A 19,255-nucleotide genomic window follows, 5' to 3' on the forward strand; every position below is an offset into this window, starting at 1 on the left:
AATGATGTATAAATTAGAAATTGTATTTCTTCATAACAAGATAATGACTTTTTTAAACTAGTTCAAATTAACGTTTCTCTGAACGTAATGCTATGCCTGTTCACCATTTAAGTTGCTCTCTTGTACTGTTATTTAGATTTATGTTTTATGTCATATAAACTATGTAACAAATTCAGAATCTCTGTTTATGTTCATAGGATCTTAGAAATAACCTAAAATCTTTGTATCTTCTATAGGTTTTATATTTGTATTTTGTTACCTGTGTGAAAACACATAAGCCATCTTGCTTATTTTCTTGCTTATCAGAAGAACCAACGTACTTAAAACACCATAGCTTCAGAATAACTTTTGCTTTCTGCTGTCTTTTGTAAACTTATTTGTACCCCAGCTATTTTTTTTTTTTCCTTTGAAAGCCTTGCAGTGAGAGACTTTCTTTGTCTGGATGATCCACCAGGTCCATTTGATAGCTTAGAAGAAAGCAGGGTAAGTGCCTATTATATATCACGTGAAAAGAGGAGCAAATAATACCATACAGTAGCTGCATTGTTTCTTGAATGGAACAGCAAACATCAAAATTACAATTTCAGGCTGGTAGTTTCACAAAGAAAGCTTTTAATGTTTGAGTCAAAGCTTTCTTTCATTGAAGTATATGGACCTAATTCAGAAAAAAAAAGTAAAATTTCGTACATATCATATAGTCAGTGAAGCTCTAAAATTATATCCTACATTTATTTTCTGTGTTTTTACCATTTCAGAAAACAAACAAAAAAAAACTACTTGGAAATTTATCTTACATTCAAAAGCAATATGTGTATGTTGATTTTCTTCCATCCAAGTATCAAAGTAAGGAAACTACATTTAAAATCAAATTTAAAAAACTAATCTCCAGAAGTTGAAGTTACTATCTCGTTATCAGTTCAGTTCAAGCTTGATGCTACTCAAATTACGCTAATTGACGTTTAGAGTGGCCTATTTCTTGAAGAAATTGGCTAGATTCACAGATTTGATAATAATAGATTAGCTAGGATTTTATGCAAGTTTTTCCCTAAGTGTTTAATGACTTTTAAGTGTAACAGATTTAATTGTTAATGTTTTCAGTTAAACTGAGTCAGTTTTTTGTGTTAGAAGAATGCCATAGCTCTTTTAAAAAACAGCTTTATTGAAGTAAAATTTTCATCCATAAAATTTATTATTTGCTATTTCATTGTAAATATACAATTTAATAACTTTCAGTAAGTTTGTAGAATTGTGCCTTCATTAACATACTCCAGTTTTAGAAATTTCCACGACTTCAAAAAAAATTCTACAAGCCATCTTGCAGTCATTCCTCATTGCCAGCCTCAGATGACTACTGTTCTGCTCTGTCTCTGCGAGTCTCTTTTCTGGTTATTTCATATCGTGTGTATATAGTGCTTCCCCAGTGGCTCAGCAGTAAAGAATCTGCTTGCAATGCAGGAGACACAGGTTTGATCCCTGAATGGGGAAGATCCCCTGGAGGAGGGCATAGCAACCCATTCCAGTATTCTTGCTTGGAGAATCCCATGGACAGAGGAGCCTGGCAGCCACAGTCCACAGGGTTGTAAAGAATTGGACACTACTAAAGCAACTCAGCACACATGTGTGTATATAAATATGTATCAGTTCAGTCACTCGGTCGTGTCCGATTCTTTGCGACCCCATGGACTGCAGCACGCCAGGCTTCCCTGTCCATCACCAACTCATGTGCATGTAAATGTATATGTGTCTATATGAACACAGAATACCATATGTACAATATGCATACTTTAACATGATGCTTCTGAGCACCGTCCGTGTTATGTGTGCTAATGATGTGCTCAGTCTCTCAGTCACGTCAGACTCTTTGTGACCCCATGGACTGTGGCCCACCAGGCTCCTCTGTCCGTGAAATTTTTCAGGCAGAGATACTGGAGGGCGTTGCCATTTTCTACTCCAGGGATCTTCCCAACCCAGGGCTTGAACCCAGGTCTCGCATCTCCTACACTGGCAGGCAAATTCTTTACCCCTTGGGAGTGTCACCTGGGAAGCCCATCCATGTTACAGTCTCTCGGTGTTTCACTACTTTTTATTATTGAATGGTTTTCCATTGTATACATATACCACATTTTGTTTATCCAGTCACCAGCTGAGGGATATTTGGATTATTTCCAGCTTTGTACTATTATGAATAATGCAGCTATGAACAATTTCAAGAAGACTTTATGTGGACAGATGTCTTCTTTCCTCTTAGATTGGTTCCTGCGAGTAGAATGTCTGGTTATATGGCAAACATAATTTGCCATATAACCAAACATTTATGTTAACTTTTTTTAAGAAGCAGAATTTTCTCAAGTGGCTATACCATTTTACATTCCCACTTGTTGTGTATGAGAGTTCCAGTTTCTCCAGATTCTCACAGGCATTAGATGTTATCTGTCTTTTGGATTATAGCCTTTCTTGTAGATATGTCATGGTATTTCATTAAACTTTGAATTTTATTTCTGTAATGATTTTCATGTTAATTGCTTTTTCATGTGCTTTTTATGCCATTTGTATGATTTCCTTGAAGCTTTTTGCTTATTTTTTTAGTTGGATTGTTTGTCTTACTGAGTTGTGAGAATTCTTTAGATACAAGTCCTTTATCAAATACATTATTTATTTATTTATAATATATTATAAAATATATTTATTTTCTCATAGTCTGTATGTGTCTTTTTATCTTCTCAATGGTATATTTTGAAGTACTAATGTTTTTAATTATTAAGATATTCATTTTATCACTTTTCTATTTTGGCTTATGCTTTTGGTATTGTATCACAAGAACTCTGCCTAACATATGACCACAAATGTTTTCTCCTATTTTTTTTTCTAGAAGCTTTATAGTTTTAACTCTTACGTCCATCCTGAGCTAATTCTGTATAAGGTGTGAAATAATGATCCTGAGTTTCTATAAATATTTAACCGTCAGTGCCCTGTATTGAGTTATATTGGCACCTTTATCAAAAGTCCAAGTGAATGTGAAAGAACAGGGTTCACGTCTGGACTGTCTTCTTTCATTGACCTCATTAATTATCCTTACACTGCCAGTACTGCACAGTAGAAATGAGTAAATGACGAACACATACAAGATGTTAATGAGTCAGCAGGGGAGGAGGAGAAGAGGGGAGTGGAAAAGACTGGGCTGTCTGGGTTGTAGAAAGCAGCAAAATGCTGTGATCTAAGAGGCCTGCCTCGTGGATTTGGTGATTCAGGATTAGGAGGTAGAGCAGATGTTCCCTTGGGAGTGCATTCTAACCTACTGTTGGTCCATCCAATTGAAGAGGACCAATAGGCATATGAATGACAACTATGTACTCAGGAAAGGTCTGGGCTGGAGACTAGCAGGGGAAAAAAAAAAAAAGGAAGTTGATAGCAAATAGCATAGGTTATAGTTGAAGTGCTAACAGTAATTGCCCAAGGATATCATATAGAGCAAGAGAATATATAATCAAGGACAAAATTGTGAATGCCCACATGCAAAGAACGAGTAGAAATCTCACTGTTTTTTTTTTTACTTTTTAAGTATAGTGACATGCTGTGTAGTTGAGAAAACCAGCATTTTGGATTTGACAATTAGAAGTCATTATTAGCATTTGCCTTGGCACAGTTAGTATAGAAAAGAGAGTAAGACTCTTAGTGAATTTGGCCATAGGTAGGGATGGGAGGGAGGGGGTAAATTTGGAGGATAAAAAATTTCATCCAAAGGATTCTGGGAGGGTAGCATTTTTTTTTCTGGGATGGGAATAAAGATCATCTGCTGGGCTTGGGATAACCAGGAGTAACATACTGTAGGGAGTTGGCAGGAATTAAGAATCCAAACAGTCACACAGACAGGGAATGATAGATAACAAGAGATCATTCAAAGAATTGATCAGCAATACTGAAAAGAAAACCTCAGTGTGTAAGTGACCGAGATTTTTTCATGACATCATTCTTCATGTCAGTATGATTTTAATTTTTATTTCAGTAGCTTCCTGTTATAAAGGATAAAATGTCCTGGCATTAATATGATGAAAGGAGAAGTAAGGGGAAATAATATTGAAGGTACTATAATGGAAATTCTGATTATCAGATATGTCTTCTGAGCTAACACAAATGGAATCAATAACCACAGTTTGTTTCCGTTTGTTTTTTAAGTATAATCAATCATCTCAGAGTCGGCAAAAGCAGAGTGAGGAGCATAGAAACTAAAACAGTGGTTATTGGTAATTTTTTCCAAGTTGTACACTGGAGACATATCACGTATTCATTTCTGGCACCCTGACTTACTATTTAATAATTCTCAGGAAAAGGGACTTGTATTTATTTATGATTTCCCCAGTAAATGAGAGCTAAGGTAGCAGAAACCTAAAAAGATGAGAGTGGAGAGCAAAGCACCTGGGTTGTATCCATATTATTTTGATTATCTGTGTTCTTGAACTCTTCAGGTACACTCTTCAGCAGTGTACTGCATAAGTAGTTCATGTTATTCTCTTTTTGCATGTGGTTTTTATTTGCTGTTTATTTTTAAGGCTTTCTGTGAAACTTTAGAAGAAACAAACTACCGTTTTCAAAAAGAACTACTTGAAAAACAAAAAGAGTTGGAATCACTGAAGAAACTGCTCAGTGAGAAGCAACTTCTTATAGACACTCTAGAAAACAGAATCAGGTATGTGCTGTGGACTGCATTTTCAGCCCAACAAGTTCAGCTCAGTACTCTGGACTAAATACCTTTTGTCCATTTGGGAAATTTCTGACTCCAGAAGTCTTAGACTCATGGTGTACATCCTCATAGATGGGGAAAATTGTTGTCTGATTATTTATTTAGAAGGCTGAAAATTTGAAGGATAGGAAATACCAGGAAAATAAAGCTGTAGCCGTTCACCAAGGCAAACATTATTTATTTTAACCTATTTAAATTATATGTTTGTTTCTAGTCATTTATACCAACTTTTCACATATTGAAACTTCAACTTTCCCTTCTTGTCAGCATATATCAAATTGATGTTAAAATCATTTTAAATTAATCATAAGTACTGATTTCACTGTGGACACCGAGAGTCAGCAGTTTAAGTATATGACTCCACTTAGAGCAGCTAAAAGCTGCTAAAGCTACATGCATCGACAACAATAAATATATACCTATTTTATTCATAGAAAACAACTTGTCACTGTACTTTACCTCTAGGACATTATCTCTGAAACCTGAAGAATCACTGCGTACATCAGGAACAGAAGGCAGACAGACCCTAAAGGTGGAGCCCTCTGCGCTTGAGGTTGATCAGGGTGTCCTGGGTGAAGAATCTAGGTATAGAAGGTTTGGTTTACTGTAGCCTAATCATCTGAGTAATTGGTGGGAAATAGTCATGCTCTGTGGGGTCTGTTTTTATGAATTCAGTACTGTTGTATCATGAATCTGATGAGCAAACACAGGGAGACTACGTATTCTAGGCTGTTCCTAAAAGTGAATCTTTATTATCCAGGCTATACAATTTATTACTTATTTTGAAGATATGTCTGAATTAACAGGGGTGTGACTCGGTTAATTCATTGATTTTGTAACTTTGACAAGTCCCTTTAATCTCTCTGTGTCAGGCTTTTCCGTGCCAATGTGGGGCACTGTGATAGCATCCACCCTGTCTACATAATAGGAGTCATGAATAGATAGTATATTTGAACACACAGAGAATTTGTATTATGTATAAATCCAGGGTCATCATTAATACTTCAGTGATAATTAAGCTTATAACCATGAGAACAAATTTTTTGTTGGTAAAGGTCATTACAAACTAGATTTTTATTGAAAAATAGTAGGTCAGAAAGCTGAAAGAGTTAAAAATACATCCCCAAAGGTGTTATCTGGCAATGATAACTTTATTAAACTTCTGATTGAATATTTAGATATTCTTTTTTATTGAGTATTTTTCCATTTAATATTCTTTACAGGAGGTAAAAAAAAAATTATAAGGTAATAGGTGAAGTAGTGTGCATCTGGTCTCTTCATTGTGTTTCTCTTTTTCTGCAGGGCTGATAATAAGCAATACTCAAGTTTTAGTGAACCGAAAAATTCCATATCAGACATAGAGGTCGCAGAAGTGGCATATAATGCAGAAGACTAATGCAGCTCCAATGGTTCCTTCCATTTTTATGTTCCTGTGAATTTAGAATAGAGTGACAAATATTTAAAAAGAAAAAAGAGACTGAAGCATCTACATTAAACAGCCAGATTGCACATGTATAAAGTTTACATAAAGGAAAATTTAAGTTATTGGTGTAGGAAATATATTCGCTGTTGCTTTAAATTGTCTTTTAGACAAACTTTGTATTTAATACACTAAAAAAAAATCTAGTTAAGAGTTCTGTCATCAAGGCCCACATCCTTAAATACTGCACATAAATTATTTTGGTATTTTGCCAATATATTGATCCAGACTAACATGGGTGAGCACACTGTGTGTGTATGTGTTTAAATCACCAGTTGTATTAGTTCAGTGGACATAAATTGCATGTTGCTGTCTGTTGAATATATACTTCCTTGCATCTCTGACCTGATATATTTTTATTAATGGTTTAAATGAGTGGTAAAGATGAGTTTTAAATATTGACATGTTTATCATCTCTAAATGAAAGTTGCTTATTTGAAATGTTACTATTTACAAGAAGAAGAAAACTTTCTAGTACCAAAGCAAAACTCTGAAAGAGCTATAATAACATAGCTAAAGTGATAAAATAGCTTTGATTTGAAAAGCAAATTCATTAATATCCAAATACTATAATAAGTGTACCAGTGTATTACATGTTACACTTATTTATTTTCCATGTAATCTTTATCTTAAATACCTATAGAATCAATGGGTTTGCCTTTTTCAGAACACTACCTCTTTTAGCTAATCAGGGCGTACTCCTTTGAAAATAAAGATTCTAAGCAAATAGGCAGTCATACAAAAAAATAAGAGAGAAAAAGCCATGTATCCTGCAGAGTTCCTATGTCAGCTCCTGGCATTGCGTTTTTACTTCTGTATATGTAAACATGTTGCTATAATGTCTTGATGCTGATTTTCTTCTTAATATATTTAGCTAAGTGATGCACTTTATGATAATTAAACTCCTTTGTGCCAAGTTTAATTGGTGAATTTCTTTAGTAAGTGGAGTTAGGAAAAAGAATTATATAGTGCCTTCACTATTTCACCTTTTACAAAAGTCTCCTATAGTCCTGTGAGTCTCCTTTATGAAAAAGATGTTTATTTCAGCTTTGCATATAGTTGTCGAAAGTGCCTTGTTTCGTTTTATAGTATGAAGTTACTCATTTTATTTTTTATTTCTACTGTTTTGCATATTGCTGTTAATAAATCATTCTAGCATTTTGGAATTCCAGTTGGTATATTGAACTGCATATGCGTTCTAAAAACTGAAGGAAACTTATTGGGGAATTAGAATAACAATCTCCATTTTTTCCCTCCTCTAAAATTTATCAGTGTCTTGATGTACAGCATATTAAGATGCGGTTGTTTAAAATTCTGCTGACATAGATAAGCAGATACCATGGCTATTGTTAGTCTTTGACCTAAAAAGGAGACTGCTTTTTACCAAAGTACTTTCATCAAAATGGACAGGTGTGCTTTATCTCAGAATGTTTCTGACAAATTGTATTAGAACTATGTCTGCTATCCTGGGAAACAGAAAGAGTGTAAGAAAATGGCCACTTGTTCATTTCTAAATGGTTAAAAAGTCTTAAAGAGAACACTGATTTAAATAAATATCATTTTTAGTCTAATAAAACACGATAATAAATTTCAGGTATTATAGTGGTACATATATGTCTGTTTTAAAGTGAACTATAAAAAATATATATATATATAAAAAATATATAAAAAAAATAAAAATAAAAAAATAAAGTGAACTGTACACTTTCGAAATCTGGCCTTTCAGAAGATTGTATTTAAAACTTAAATGGGTGAAGAAAAACTCTTGTTAATTAGGGAAATCACTATTATTTATATATATTTAGAATTTATTTTTTTTTACTTTTATAATGCATTTGATTCCCAGTATTATATTCATTTAATAAATTATTTTTTCAGGAAATAGTAGCTGTCTTGTCAGATCGTGAATGCCATTTTTCCCCTCCAGTTTCTGTGTTCTTATTGTCCCTACAATTACTGTAAATTGAACTGTAGTGGACTGTAGTCACTAACCCAACAGGTATTTGCATTCCTCTTCTTCGCCAGCTCCAAAATAAGAGCTGGGGAGGCTTGTTTTCTCGGCTCCCCTTGCAGCCGGGTTTGAGACTGCGGCATCTATTGTCAGTGGCACACGGGGACATTTGCTGGCAGCTGCGTCTGCTGTGTTGCACAGATGGGGACTGAGTCTGTAATTTTCCTGTTAAGTTTATGCTTTATATTACTGATCACTTTAAGTCTCTCTGAATAGGTGCACTGCACTTCAAATGTAACCAATATTAATAAAAAATTTGAACATAACTGAAACAGAAAACATTCTGTGAATAGTTTTTTAACCTTTTGAAAATTAAGTCCATGTATAAGAAATACAACCATAAAATTCAGCATTTAGAATGTGTTCTATCTACTAAACTTAGATTAGCCATTTAAAGCACATTCATTTAGAAAACCATGGTCGGGGACATCCCCAGTGGCCACAACACGGCACTCCAGTGCTGGGTCCTGGGTTCAGTCCCTGGTGAGGGAGGCTCCCACGTGCCTCCACTAAGAACCTACGTGCCACAACTAAGACGCAGCACAGCCACATCAGCAACAGCTTTTTTTTTTTTTAATCAACAAATGTTTATTTAAAGGAAGAAAACATGGTCCTGAGGTAAACCATGTGGTTTACTGCACATGTCTGCGAGACTAGAAGGGAACAGTGGCCTTGGGTCCAAGAATAATTAGTCTGGTTTTGAGACGGGTTTTTATTACTTCCAGTGATGGTAAAACAAGTTTGTATTCCCAACTAGTAAAGAAAGGAATCTAAATTTTCTGGCAGATTTCAAAGAGCTACGTATTTGGTCCACATTTTGATTCTTCGTAGAAGTAGCTTTGTTCCGTTGCTGTTTGTTTCGATGCTATTGGCTTGTACCAGCAAAAACTGTCACCAAAACTTGTATTTTCAATACATGTGTGTTTAAAACTGATGTCTTCTCTGTCACATTATGTACCTGTTATGAGAACTCATGGGAGAGAATTCTCTTAGGTCTCAGTTCCAGTAAGACCTGTGCTTCTCCTAAACAAGTGATTTGTTTTTATCTTAAAGACTATATTACTATCTTGTTTTGTTTCCTGGGCATCTCTAAGCCAAATTGTGGTTCACCCATAGCTACTGTATAGCAGCTTATGAGTTGTGCTTTTGTGTAGTGAATATGACTTTATTTTTCTCTCATTTTCTCTTAACTCCAATTTTGTTCACTATTTAACTTATTCAATTAGAGCAGATGTATTTTTGTTCCAGTAAAGTCTCAGGCCTGAATATTTTAGACTACATTAGATAAGAACTTGCCATAGCCTGCCCTGAAGAAACACACCCTTAAGTGATACCAGTAACTACACAAATTACTTTAAAAGGTGCCTTTAAGTAAAATCAGTAAATGTGAATGCAAATTTAGACATGCTGTCTATTGGTAGCTATTGGTAGCTTCTTGGCCAGAGCACAATATTAATAAACTCAAGTTATGGTTTTAACTGTTGCCTCAAATTAGAGCAGATGCTACTTACCGTTTTGATATTTATCACTGACAGAAAAGTGATTTTTTCCGTAAGATGTTACAGAAAACCCTGAATGAAATTTTTGGCCAACCCAATAGAACAGTGTTGTGTTATCTCCAGATAAATAATGAAAAATACAGCCAGTGTATACTCAGTAGATGAAAGGTAGCATTTTAGATACAGGGAAGATTAGATACAGAGTTGAAATGTCCTAGTGTAATGTTTGCAACCCAGCTAATTATAATCAAAGGGTTACTAGTGTTAGTACCTGAAATCCTTTGCTGCAGTGTGAAATACAAAACCCATCTTGGGGAGATTAAGCTCATGAGCAAAGAAGTCAAAAATGACCTGATCCGCCAGTCTAGTTTTCCAGTTCCCTGTATAACAAATATGCAGTGACTAACCCAACAGGTATTTCCATTCCTCCTCTTCGCCACCTCCAAAATAAGAACTGGAGAAACTTGTCTCAGCTCCCCTTGCAGCTCGGTCTGAGCCTGTGACACATACAGTTGGTGACACACATGGGCGTTTACTGGTAGCTTCTGGGAGACGGGTCGCTTTTCTTGTAAGAAGGTAAACGTGTCACTGGCCTAGCCTCTCCAGCTTCCTCCTGTTTTGACCTCAGGTGCCATCCACAGGTACCACGAAAACCACGTTGCAGACGAGGTGTGTGACAAGCGTGGGGGAAGAGGAAGAGAATCGCAGAGACTCCAGCTACTTGTCCAACCACCCTGAGTTGTAGCTTTTTGTTAATTATGCCAAGATAAAAGTTATCTTAAATTTGGATTGTAGGTTGTAAGCTTCAGGAGAAGATAAAAACCCTTCCTGTGATGATACTGTATATCACCAAAGAAAAAAAGGAGAAAAAAGTTTGAAAGCTAGAGGGAAGATACGAAATCTATCAGACATATCAAAGGTCACTTTACATTTGAGGCTCCTTTTGACAAATCAAATATGAATGGAAAGCTCTATTATTCTATGTATAGAGATTAGTCTGGTCAGGTAACTAAAACACCACCACACAGTGGGTGGCTGAAGCAATGAATGTACAGTGGAGGCTGAGCACCCAGATCTAGGGGCCAGCAGTGACGGTGCCCGATGAAGACTGTCCCTGCGGTCGCAGTCAGCTGCCTTCTCATTGTGGCCTCACGTGGCCCATCCTTAGGGTGTCTCTCGTAAGTACAGTAGTCCTGTTGGATCAGGGCCTACCCTTGCAACCTCATTTAAACTTCGTTACTCCCCTGTGAGTATGCGTGCATGTGCGTGTGTGTGCTCAGTCGTGTCTGACTCTTTGCAAACCCCTGGACTGTAACCCAGCAGGCTCCTCTGACCATGGGATTCTCCAGGCAAGAATATTGGAGTGGGTTGCCATTTCCTTCTCCAGGGGAGCTTCCCGATCCAGGGATCGGACCCACGGCTCCTGCATTGCAGACGGATTCTTTGCTACTGAGCCACTTCAGAAGCCAGAGGCTCCATTGACAAACACAGGCTACACTCGGGAGGTAGGACTTAGGAAGAACGTGAACATTCAGTTCCAAACAGTATGGAATGAATATGACTTCATTACATGTCTACAAAGATTTTTCTCAGTTCAAAAGATAAAAGGAGATACACTTAAAAAAAAACTAGCCTATTCTTTCATTTGTTCATTCAACAACACTGAATATCTACTGTGTATCTTCACTGGGTTATAAAAATTGTTGAGAAGTATGTGATCCCTTCTAGGAGTTTAGAGTGAATGGATTTTTTTATTATCTATAGCAGCATGAGGTAAACGTGATAATAGAGATATTCGTGATGAACTGCGGGAATGAGAGGACTGGAAGGGGGCAAATAGTGACAAGCAGCAGAAATCCAGTGCTTTAGCTGCTTTTTCAAGTGGAACGCAAGGGCACCCCAAGCACAAGTGTCAGCTCCAGCCTGCACAAGAGACAAGTGTTAGCCCTAATTCTCCCTCCCTCTTCCTGTGCCTTGGATACAGCTACAAAATGCAAAAGTCCACCTCCCTGATGTAATAGATCAGAGACACATACTGCAATACACACGGTAGGCGTTTTAATGTAGGGCACATACATATCTTCATTTACTAATGTTCTGACAGCGGTTCAAAGTTTTACTTGGTATAGCTTCACTAGGATAAGAGTTTCTGGTTCTGTCTCTTGATAAGCCACACCCCTAGCACTTTTGTCTGAATCTTAGCTTTGGTTTGGATCCTGTGACGTGAAACATATTTTCTTACTGTTTTTTTCAATCCTGTACAGTTATTTTGCCAAGTGTCATCTGACCTGGTTTTTCTTAGAAATAATTATTCTAATATTTCACTGTTTTATATACTATTAATAAATATATTTAAACTTAGTTTAAGTATGGCGGATACAGTTTTGAAAACAAAACTGATAGTTTGGTAATTAGTCACACAGGAGAACAGGTGTTCTAAGCAGTCAGCCGTGAACATTCAGCTTATCACGGGTGTTGGTGAGCCCATTCTATAGAGAACATGGAAAACTTGAGTGGGTAAATTATGTGTGTATTCTGAGCTTGGAGGTGACAGCAGATCGCTTGTCTTATGCCTTGAATCTATCCAGTTCTCTTTGTCTCCACTGCCAACACCCTGACCGGAACCACAAAAACCCCTCATGAAATACAGCACTGGGAGGGTCTGTCAGCTGCCACGTTTGCCTCACTTGAATCCAGTCTCCCAGAGTAGCCTTACTGTTCTTTTTAAAAACATTAATCATACCATGTTTTTTATCTACCTAAAAATTTTCAAAGATTCCTCATCACTTTTAATATTATAATACCCACACCTCTCTCTGTGGTCTCCAAACATGGCTCCACTCTGCCAACCCCTCTCCCTAATGCCCGCCACGGGCCACCTTCCAGTCCTTGGCCGGCTCAGGCCTGCTGCTGCCCGACCTTCCCATAACCCCTGTCTAGAGAGCCATACCCCAAGTCCTACCTGGCTCCTCTCCTCCAAGTCTCAGGTTAAATGTTACCTCTTCAGGCAACATAAAATTGTCCTCAAAGTCATTTCCATGTCAATTTTCTTATTTTCTTATTATCTGTTCCACTTGCTCACCTCCCCAAAGCTTGCCCCAAAAGACCAGGCTTTGCCTATTTTCCTCTAATCCCTGCCTGCCCCACAACTACCAAGGTTAGAAAGAAATGGCAGATGCTCAAAATATTTATTGAATAACCTAAGTTAGGATAATAGTAGAGAAAATAGAGGTATTTGAAAGGAACATATAAGTCTTGGGGATTGATACTTCCTGTGGGTTGTTGTGCTGCCAACTGAGGAAGAGAATAATGCAGGAAGAGGGGGCTTTAGGGGCTAGATTCAGCTTGGGACACACTGAATTTGAAATACGATAGGTCATCCAAGTGGAGCTCTTGAGCAGGCATCCAAAATTCAGAGGAGCAGTCTGCCTTGCAGAACTCAAGTCAGATTCATAAGGATTAACTGTTCTTCACACCCGTTGCCTAGTCTACATTGATCTAAACCCTGTCAGGGCCTCATATGTTAGCAGTGCCAAAATGAACACCAGAAATGCATGACCCCAGGTGTACTACTGTGACAGGCCTCAGAAATACACTTCCTGGGCCCAGCTGTCTCATCCAGATAATTTGTTTTTCATTCTAAAAGTAATTTGTAATCAGAAAGAACCGTGTTTCTCTTCTTCCTTTAGAGGGGATGCAATAAGAGCACCATACCACAGTTTTGTCTTGTTTTGGCTAATTTTAAAGTTTAGCATTTAAAATAAAAGTTAAGATTTCAACGCGGAGCAAACTCCACAAAACAACCTCTGAATGCAGGCAGAGGACATCAGGCAACCAGAAAAGCAGATCATTGTCTTCAAAAACAGGTAGGAAAAAATATAAAAGACGAGAAAAGAGACAAAGGAGGTGAGGAGGGAGCTCCGTCCCGGGAAGGGAAGCCCGTCCCAGGAAGGGAATTCTAAGAAGAGAGGTTTCCAAACACAAGGAAACACTCTACCTGCCGAGTCTAAGGCGAGCCTTGGAAACACAGAGGGCAACATAACAGGAAGGAAAAATAAATAAATAAAACCAACAGATTACAAGCCCAACAGTAACTCCCCCAGCGCAAAAGCAGCACAGACGCCTGCATCCACCACTAGCAAGTGGGGGCAGGGCAGGAAAGCACGGGAGGCACAGGCTGCCGTGCTTTGTAAGAATCGGCCAGAAACGCCCCACGCGTAACCAGAGCGATCAAACTTGGGCTAGCAAACCAGACTGGGGGATAGCTACCACGCAAAAAGCTCGAACATAAGACACCGCCAGGACTGGGCACAGAACAAAGGATGGAACGGAAATAGCCGGCTGCAGACCATCCCCCGGCGGGGACAGGCAGCCAGAGCCGTAAGGGCTGGAAAGGGGCAATCGCAGCCCCGGAGAGACCTTACCTAACAAACTGCAGGCAGGCTTCTTTGCTAAGACTTCTAGGGGTGCTGGACAGTCACCATCCGCCTCACAAGGAGCGCCAGCAGTACACCCAGAAAACTGAGCAGCAGAGACAGAAAAGGCGACAAGTCGCAGTGACCACGCTCGCCAAACTCCTGAACTACTCAGACCTGGGAAAGGCACAAAACGCAGTCCCAACCGAATCTGTGCCTCTGAGGGCTACCTGAGTGCCAAACCTGAGCGGCTTAGACCGGGGAGGTGCACGCAGCCTAGGGCCGGCCTCAGACGGTTCCCAGCTGAGCACCGTGGAGCCGGAGCAGTTTGTGCACCGTGGCGGGGGACAGGTCCAGCAGGGCTGAGACGCTGTGTGCCCACGACACTGCTATTTGTTTGCAGCATTCCCCCCTCCCCACAGCGCGACTGAACTAGTGAGCCTAAAAAAAAAAAAAAGGTGTCCACCACCGCCCCCCTGTGTCAGGACGGAATTCAGATACTGAAGAGACCGGCAAACAGAAGAAGTTAAACAGAGGGAACCGCCTTGGAAGTGACCCCACACGGCCCATAACATCAGAGAAGGGCCAGATATATCTTCACTATTTTTACAATCATTCCTTATTTTTTTTTCTTTTTTCTTTTTTTTTTCTTTTCTAACTTTTTTTTAATTGTTAAGTCTTCTATTTCTCCTCTAATTTTTATTTCTATAACCTACTGTTACTTTTCAAAAAAAAAAAAAAGACTCTACTTTTTTAAGGCAAACACCATATATAGTCTTTGTGAGGTTGTTGTTGGTGTTTTGTTTTTTTTTTAATAATTCTTGTGGGGTTTTTTTCCTATTTTTTTTCTTCTTTCTTTTTTTTTTTTTTCCTTCTGCTTCTTCTCTTTAATATTGTATTTTTGTAAATCCAACCTCTACTCTAGATTTTTAATCTTTGCTTTTTGGTTTTTGTTGTCAATTTTGTACATTTCAAAACCCAATTTTACCTGACAGTGAGACTACTGGCTTGACCACTCTCTCCTCCTTTGGACTCTCCTTTTTCTCCACCAGGTGGCCTCTGTCTCCCCCCCCCCCCCCATCTCTTCTATATCCAACTCTGTGATTCTCTGTGTGTTCTAGATGGTGGAGAACACCTAAGGAACTGATTACTGGTTGGATTTGTCTCTCTCCTTTTCATTCCTCTCTCTTATCCTCCTGGCCACCTCTGTCTACTTCCTCCCTCTCCTCTTCCCTGTATAACTCCGTGAATACCTCTGAGCGGTCCAGACTATGGAGCGCACATAAGGAAGTGACTATTGACTATCTTGCTCTCTCCTCTTTTGATCTCACCGCATCTCATTCCAGTCACCTCTAACTACCCCCTCCCTCTTCTCTTCTCCATGTAACCCAGTGAACCTCTCTGGGTGTCCCTCATTGTGGAGAAACTTTTCATCTTTAACCTAGATGTTTTATCATCAGTGCTGTATAGATGGAGGAGTCTAGAGACCACTGTAAAAATAAAACCAAAAACCAGAAGTAGGAGGCTTAAGTCCAAAACTTGAGAACATCAGAGAACTCCTGAATTCAGGGAACATTAAGCAATAGGAGCTCATCAAACGCCTCCATACCTACACTGAAACAAAGCTCCACCCAAGGGCCAACAAGTTCCAGAGCAAGACATACTACGCAAATTCTCCAGCAACACAGGAACACACCCCTGAGCTTCAATATACAGGCAGCTCAAAGTTACTCCAAAACTTTAGACGTCTCATAACCCATTACTGGTCACTCCACTGCACTCCAGAGAGAAGAAACCCAGCTGCACCCACCAGACCTCCAACACAAGCCTCCCTAACCAGGAAACCTTGACAAGCCACTGATACAACCCCACCCACAGTGAGGAAGCTCCACAATAAAGAGAACTACACAAATTACCAGAATATAAAAAGGCCATCCCAAATGCAGCAATATAACCAAGATGAAGAGACAGAGGAATACTCAGCAGGTAAAGGAACAGGAGAAATGCCCACCAAACCAAACCAAAGAGGAAGAGATAGGGAATCTACCTGAGAAAGAATTCCGAATATTGATAGTGAAAATGATCCAAAATCTTGAAATCAAAATGGAATCACAGATAAATAGCCTAGAGACAAGGATTGAGAAGATGCAAGAAAGGTTCAACAAGGACCTAGAAGAAATAAGAAAGACTCAATATACAATGAATAATGCAATAAATGAGATCAGAAACACTCTGGAGACAATAAATAGTAGAATAACGGAGGCAGAAGATAGGATTAGTGAAATAGAAGATAGACTGGTAGAAATAAATGAATCAGAGAGGAAAAAAGAAAAACGAATTAAAAGAAATGAGGACAATCTCAGAGACCTCCAGGACAATATGAAATGCTCCAACATTCAAATTATAGGAGTCCCAGAAGAAGAAGACAAAAAGAAAGACTATGAGAAAATCCTTGAGGAGATAATAGTTGAAAACTTCCCTAAAATGGGGAAGGAAATAATCACCCAAGTCCAAGAAACCCAGAGAGTTCCAAATAGGATAAACCCAAGGCGAAACACCCCAAGACACATGTTAATCAAATTAACAAAGATCAAACACAAAGAACAACTATTAAAAGCAGCAAGGGAAAAACAACAAATAACACACAAGGGGATCCCCATAAGGATAACAGCTGATCTCTCAATAGAAACTCTTCAGGCCAGGAGGGAATGGCAAGACATACTTAAAGTGATGAAAGAAAATAACCTACAGCCCAGATTACTATACCCAGCAAGGATCTCATTCAAATATGAAGGAGAAATCAAAAGCTTTACAGACAAACAAAAGCTGAGAGAATTCAGCACCACCAAACCAGCTCTCCAACAAATTCTAAAGGATATTCTCTAGACAGGAAACACAAAAAGGGAGTATAAACCCGAACCCAAAATAATAAAACAAATGGCAACGGGATCATACTTATCAATAATTACCTTAAACGTAAATGGATTGAAAGCCCCAACCAAAAGGCAAAGACTGGCCGAATGGATACAAAAACAAGAACCCTCTATATGCTGCTTACAAGAGGCCCATCTCAAAACAAGGGACACACACAGACTGAAAGTGAAGGGTTGGAAAAAGATATTCCACGCAAATAGAGACCAAAAGAAAGCAGGAGTGGCAATACTCATATCCAATAAAATAGACTTTAAAACAAAGGCTGTGAAAAGAGACAAAGAAGGCCACTACATAATGATCAAAGGATCAATCCAAGAAGAAGATATAACAATTATAAATATATATGCACCCAATATAGGAGCACCGCAATATGTAGGACAAATGCTAACAAGTATGAAAGGGGAAATTAATAACAACACAATAATAGTGGGAGACTTTAATACCCCACTCACACCTATGGACAGATCAACTAAACAGAAAATTAACAAAGAAACGCAAACTTTAAATGATACATTAGACCAGTTAGACCTAATTGATATCTATAGAACATTTCACCCCAAAACAATGAATTTCACCTTTTTCTCAGGTGCTCATGGAACCTTCTCCAGGATAGATCACATCCTGGGCCATAAATATAATCTTGATAAATTCAAAAAAATCGAAATCATTCCAAGCCTCTTTTCTGACCATAATGCATTAAGATTAGATCTCAATTACAGGAGGAAAACTATTAAAAATTCCAACATATGGAGGCTGAACAACACGCTTCTGAATAACCAACAAATCACAGAAGAAATCAAAAAAGAAATCAAAATATGCATAGAAACTAATGAAAATGAAAACACAACAACCCAAAGCCTGTGGGACACTATAAAAGCAGTGCTAAGAGGAAAGTTTATAGCAATACAGGCATACCTCAAGAAACAAGAAAAAAGTCAAATAAATAACCTAACTCTACACCTAAAGCAACTAGAAAAGGAAGAATTGGAGAACCCCAGAGTTAGCAGAAGGAAAGAAATCTTAAAAATTAGGGCAGAAATAAATGCAAAAGAAACAAAAGAGACCATAGCAAAAATCAACAAAGCCAAAAGCTGGTTCTTTGAAAGGATAAATAAAATTGACAGACGATTAGCCAGACTCATCAAGAAACAAAGAGAGAAAAATCAAATCAATAAAATTAGAAATGAAAATGGAGAGATCACAACAGACAACACAGAAATACAAAGGATCATAAGAGACTACTACCAGCAATTATACGCCAATAAAATGGACAACGTGGAAGAAATGGACAAATTCTTAGAAAAGTACAATTTTCCAAAACTGAACCAGGAAGAAATAGATAATCTTAACAGACCCATCACAAGCACGGAAATTGAAACTGTAATCAGAAATCTTCCAGCAAACAAAAGCCCAGGTCCAGACGGCTTCACAGCTGAATTCTACCAAAAATTTAGAGAAGAGTTAACACCTATCCTACTCAAACTCTTCCAGAAAATTGCAGAGGAAGGTAAACTTCCAAACTCATTCTATGAGGCCACCATCACCCTAATACCAAAACCTGACAAAGATACTACAAAAAAAGAAAACTACAGGCCAATAGCACTGATGAACATAGATGCAAAAATCCTCAACAAAATTCTAGCAATCAGAATCCAACAACACATTAAAAAGATCATACACCATGACCAAGTGGGCTTTATCCCAGGGATGCAAGGATTCTTCAACATCCGCAAATCAATCAATGTAATTCACCACATTAACAAATTGAAAAATAAAAGCCATATGATTATCTCAATAGATGCAGAGAAGGCTTTTGACAAAATTCAACATCCATTTATGATAAAAACTCTCCAGAAAGCAGGAATAGAAGGAACATACCTCAACATAATAAAAGCTATATATGACAAACCCACAGCAAACATTATCCTCAATGGTGAAAAATTGAAAGCATTTCTCCTAAAGTCAGGAACAAGACAAGGGTGCCCACTTTCTCCACTACTATTCAACATAGTTCTGGAAGTTTTAGCCACAGCAATCAGAGGAGAAAAAGAAATAAAAGGAATCCAAATTGGAAAAAAAGAAGTAAAACTCTCACTGTTTGCAGATGACATGATCCTCTACATAGAAAACCCTAAAGACTCTACCAGAAAATTACTAGAGCTAATTAATGAATATAGT

General features: G+C 38.1%; 1 protein-coding gene across 7 annotated transcripts in view; it reads left to right on the forward strand.

Annotated features, from left to right (window-relative positions):
• SNX16 (sorting nexin 16) overlaps positions 1-7,389 on the forward strand; it is a 32,597-nt gene extending 25,208 nt beyond the window's left edge. For all 7 annotated transcript variants that reach the window (XM_040261152.1, XM_040261149.1, XM_040261154.1 and 4 more), the window contains 4 exons: positions 414-483; positions 4,548-4,684; positions 5,204-5,323; positions 6,041-7,389. In XM_040261152.1, coding sequence (XP_040117086.1) covers positions 414-483; positions 4,548-4,684; positions 5,204-5,323; positions 6,041-6,134 — 421 coding nt within the window. In that variant the 3' untranslated portion in view covers positions 6,135-7,389. The remainder of the gene's footprint in view (positions 1-413; positions 484-4,547; positions 4,685-5,203; positions 5,324-6,040) is intronic.
• The last annotated feature ends 11,866 nt before the right edge of the window (positions 7,390-19,255 follow it).

This window comes from Oryx dammah, unplaced genomic scaffold (assembly GCF_014754425.2).
Source record: "Oryx dammah isolate SB20612 unplaced genomic scaffold, SCBI_Odam_1.1 HiC_scaffold_19, whole genome shotgun sequence".
NCBI classification, from domain to species: domain Eukaryota; kingdom Metazoa; phylum Chordata; class Mammalia; order Artiodactyla; family Bovidae; genus Oryx; species Oryx dammah.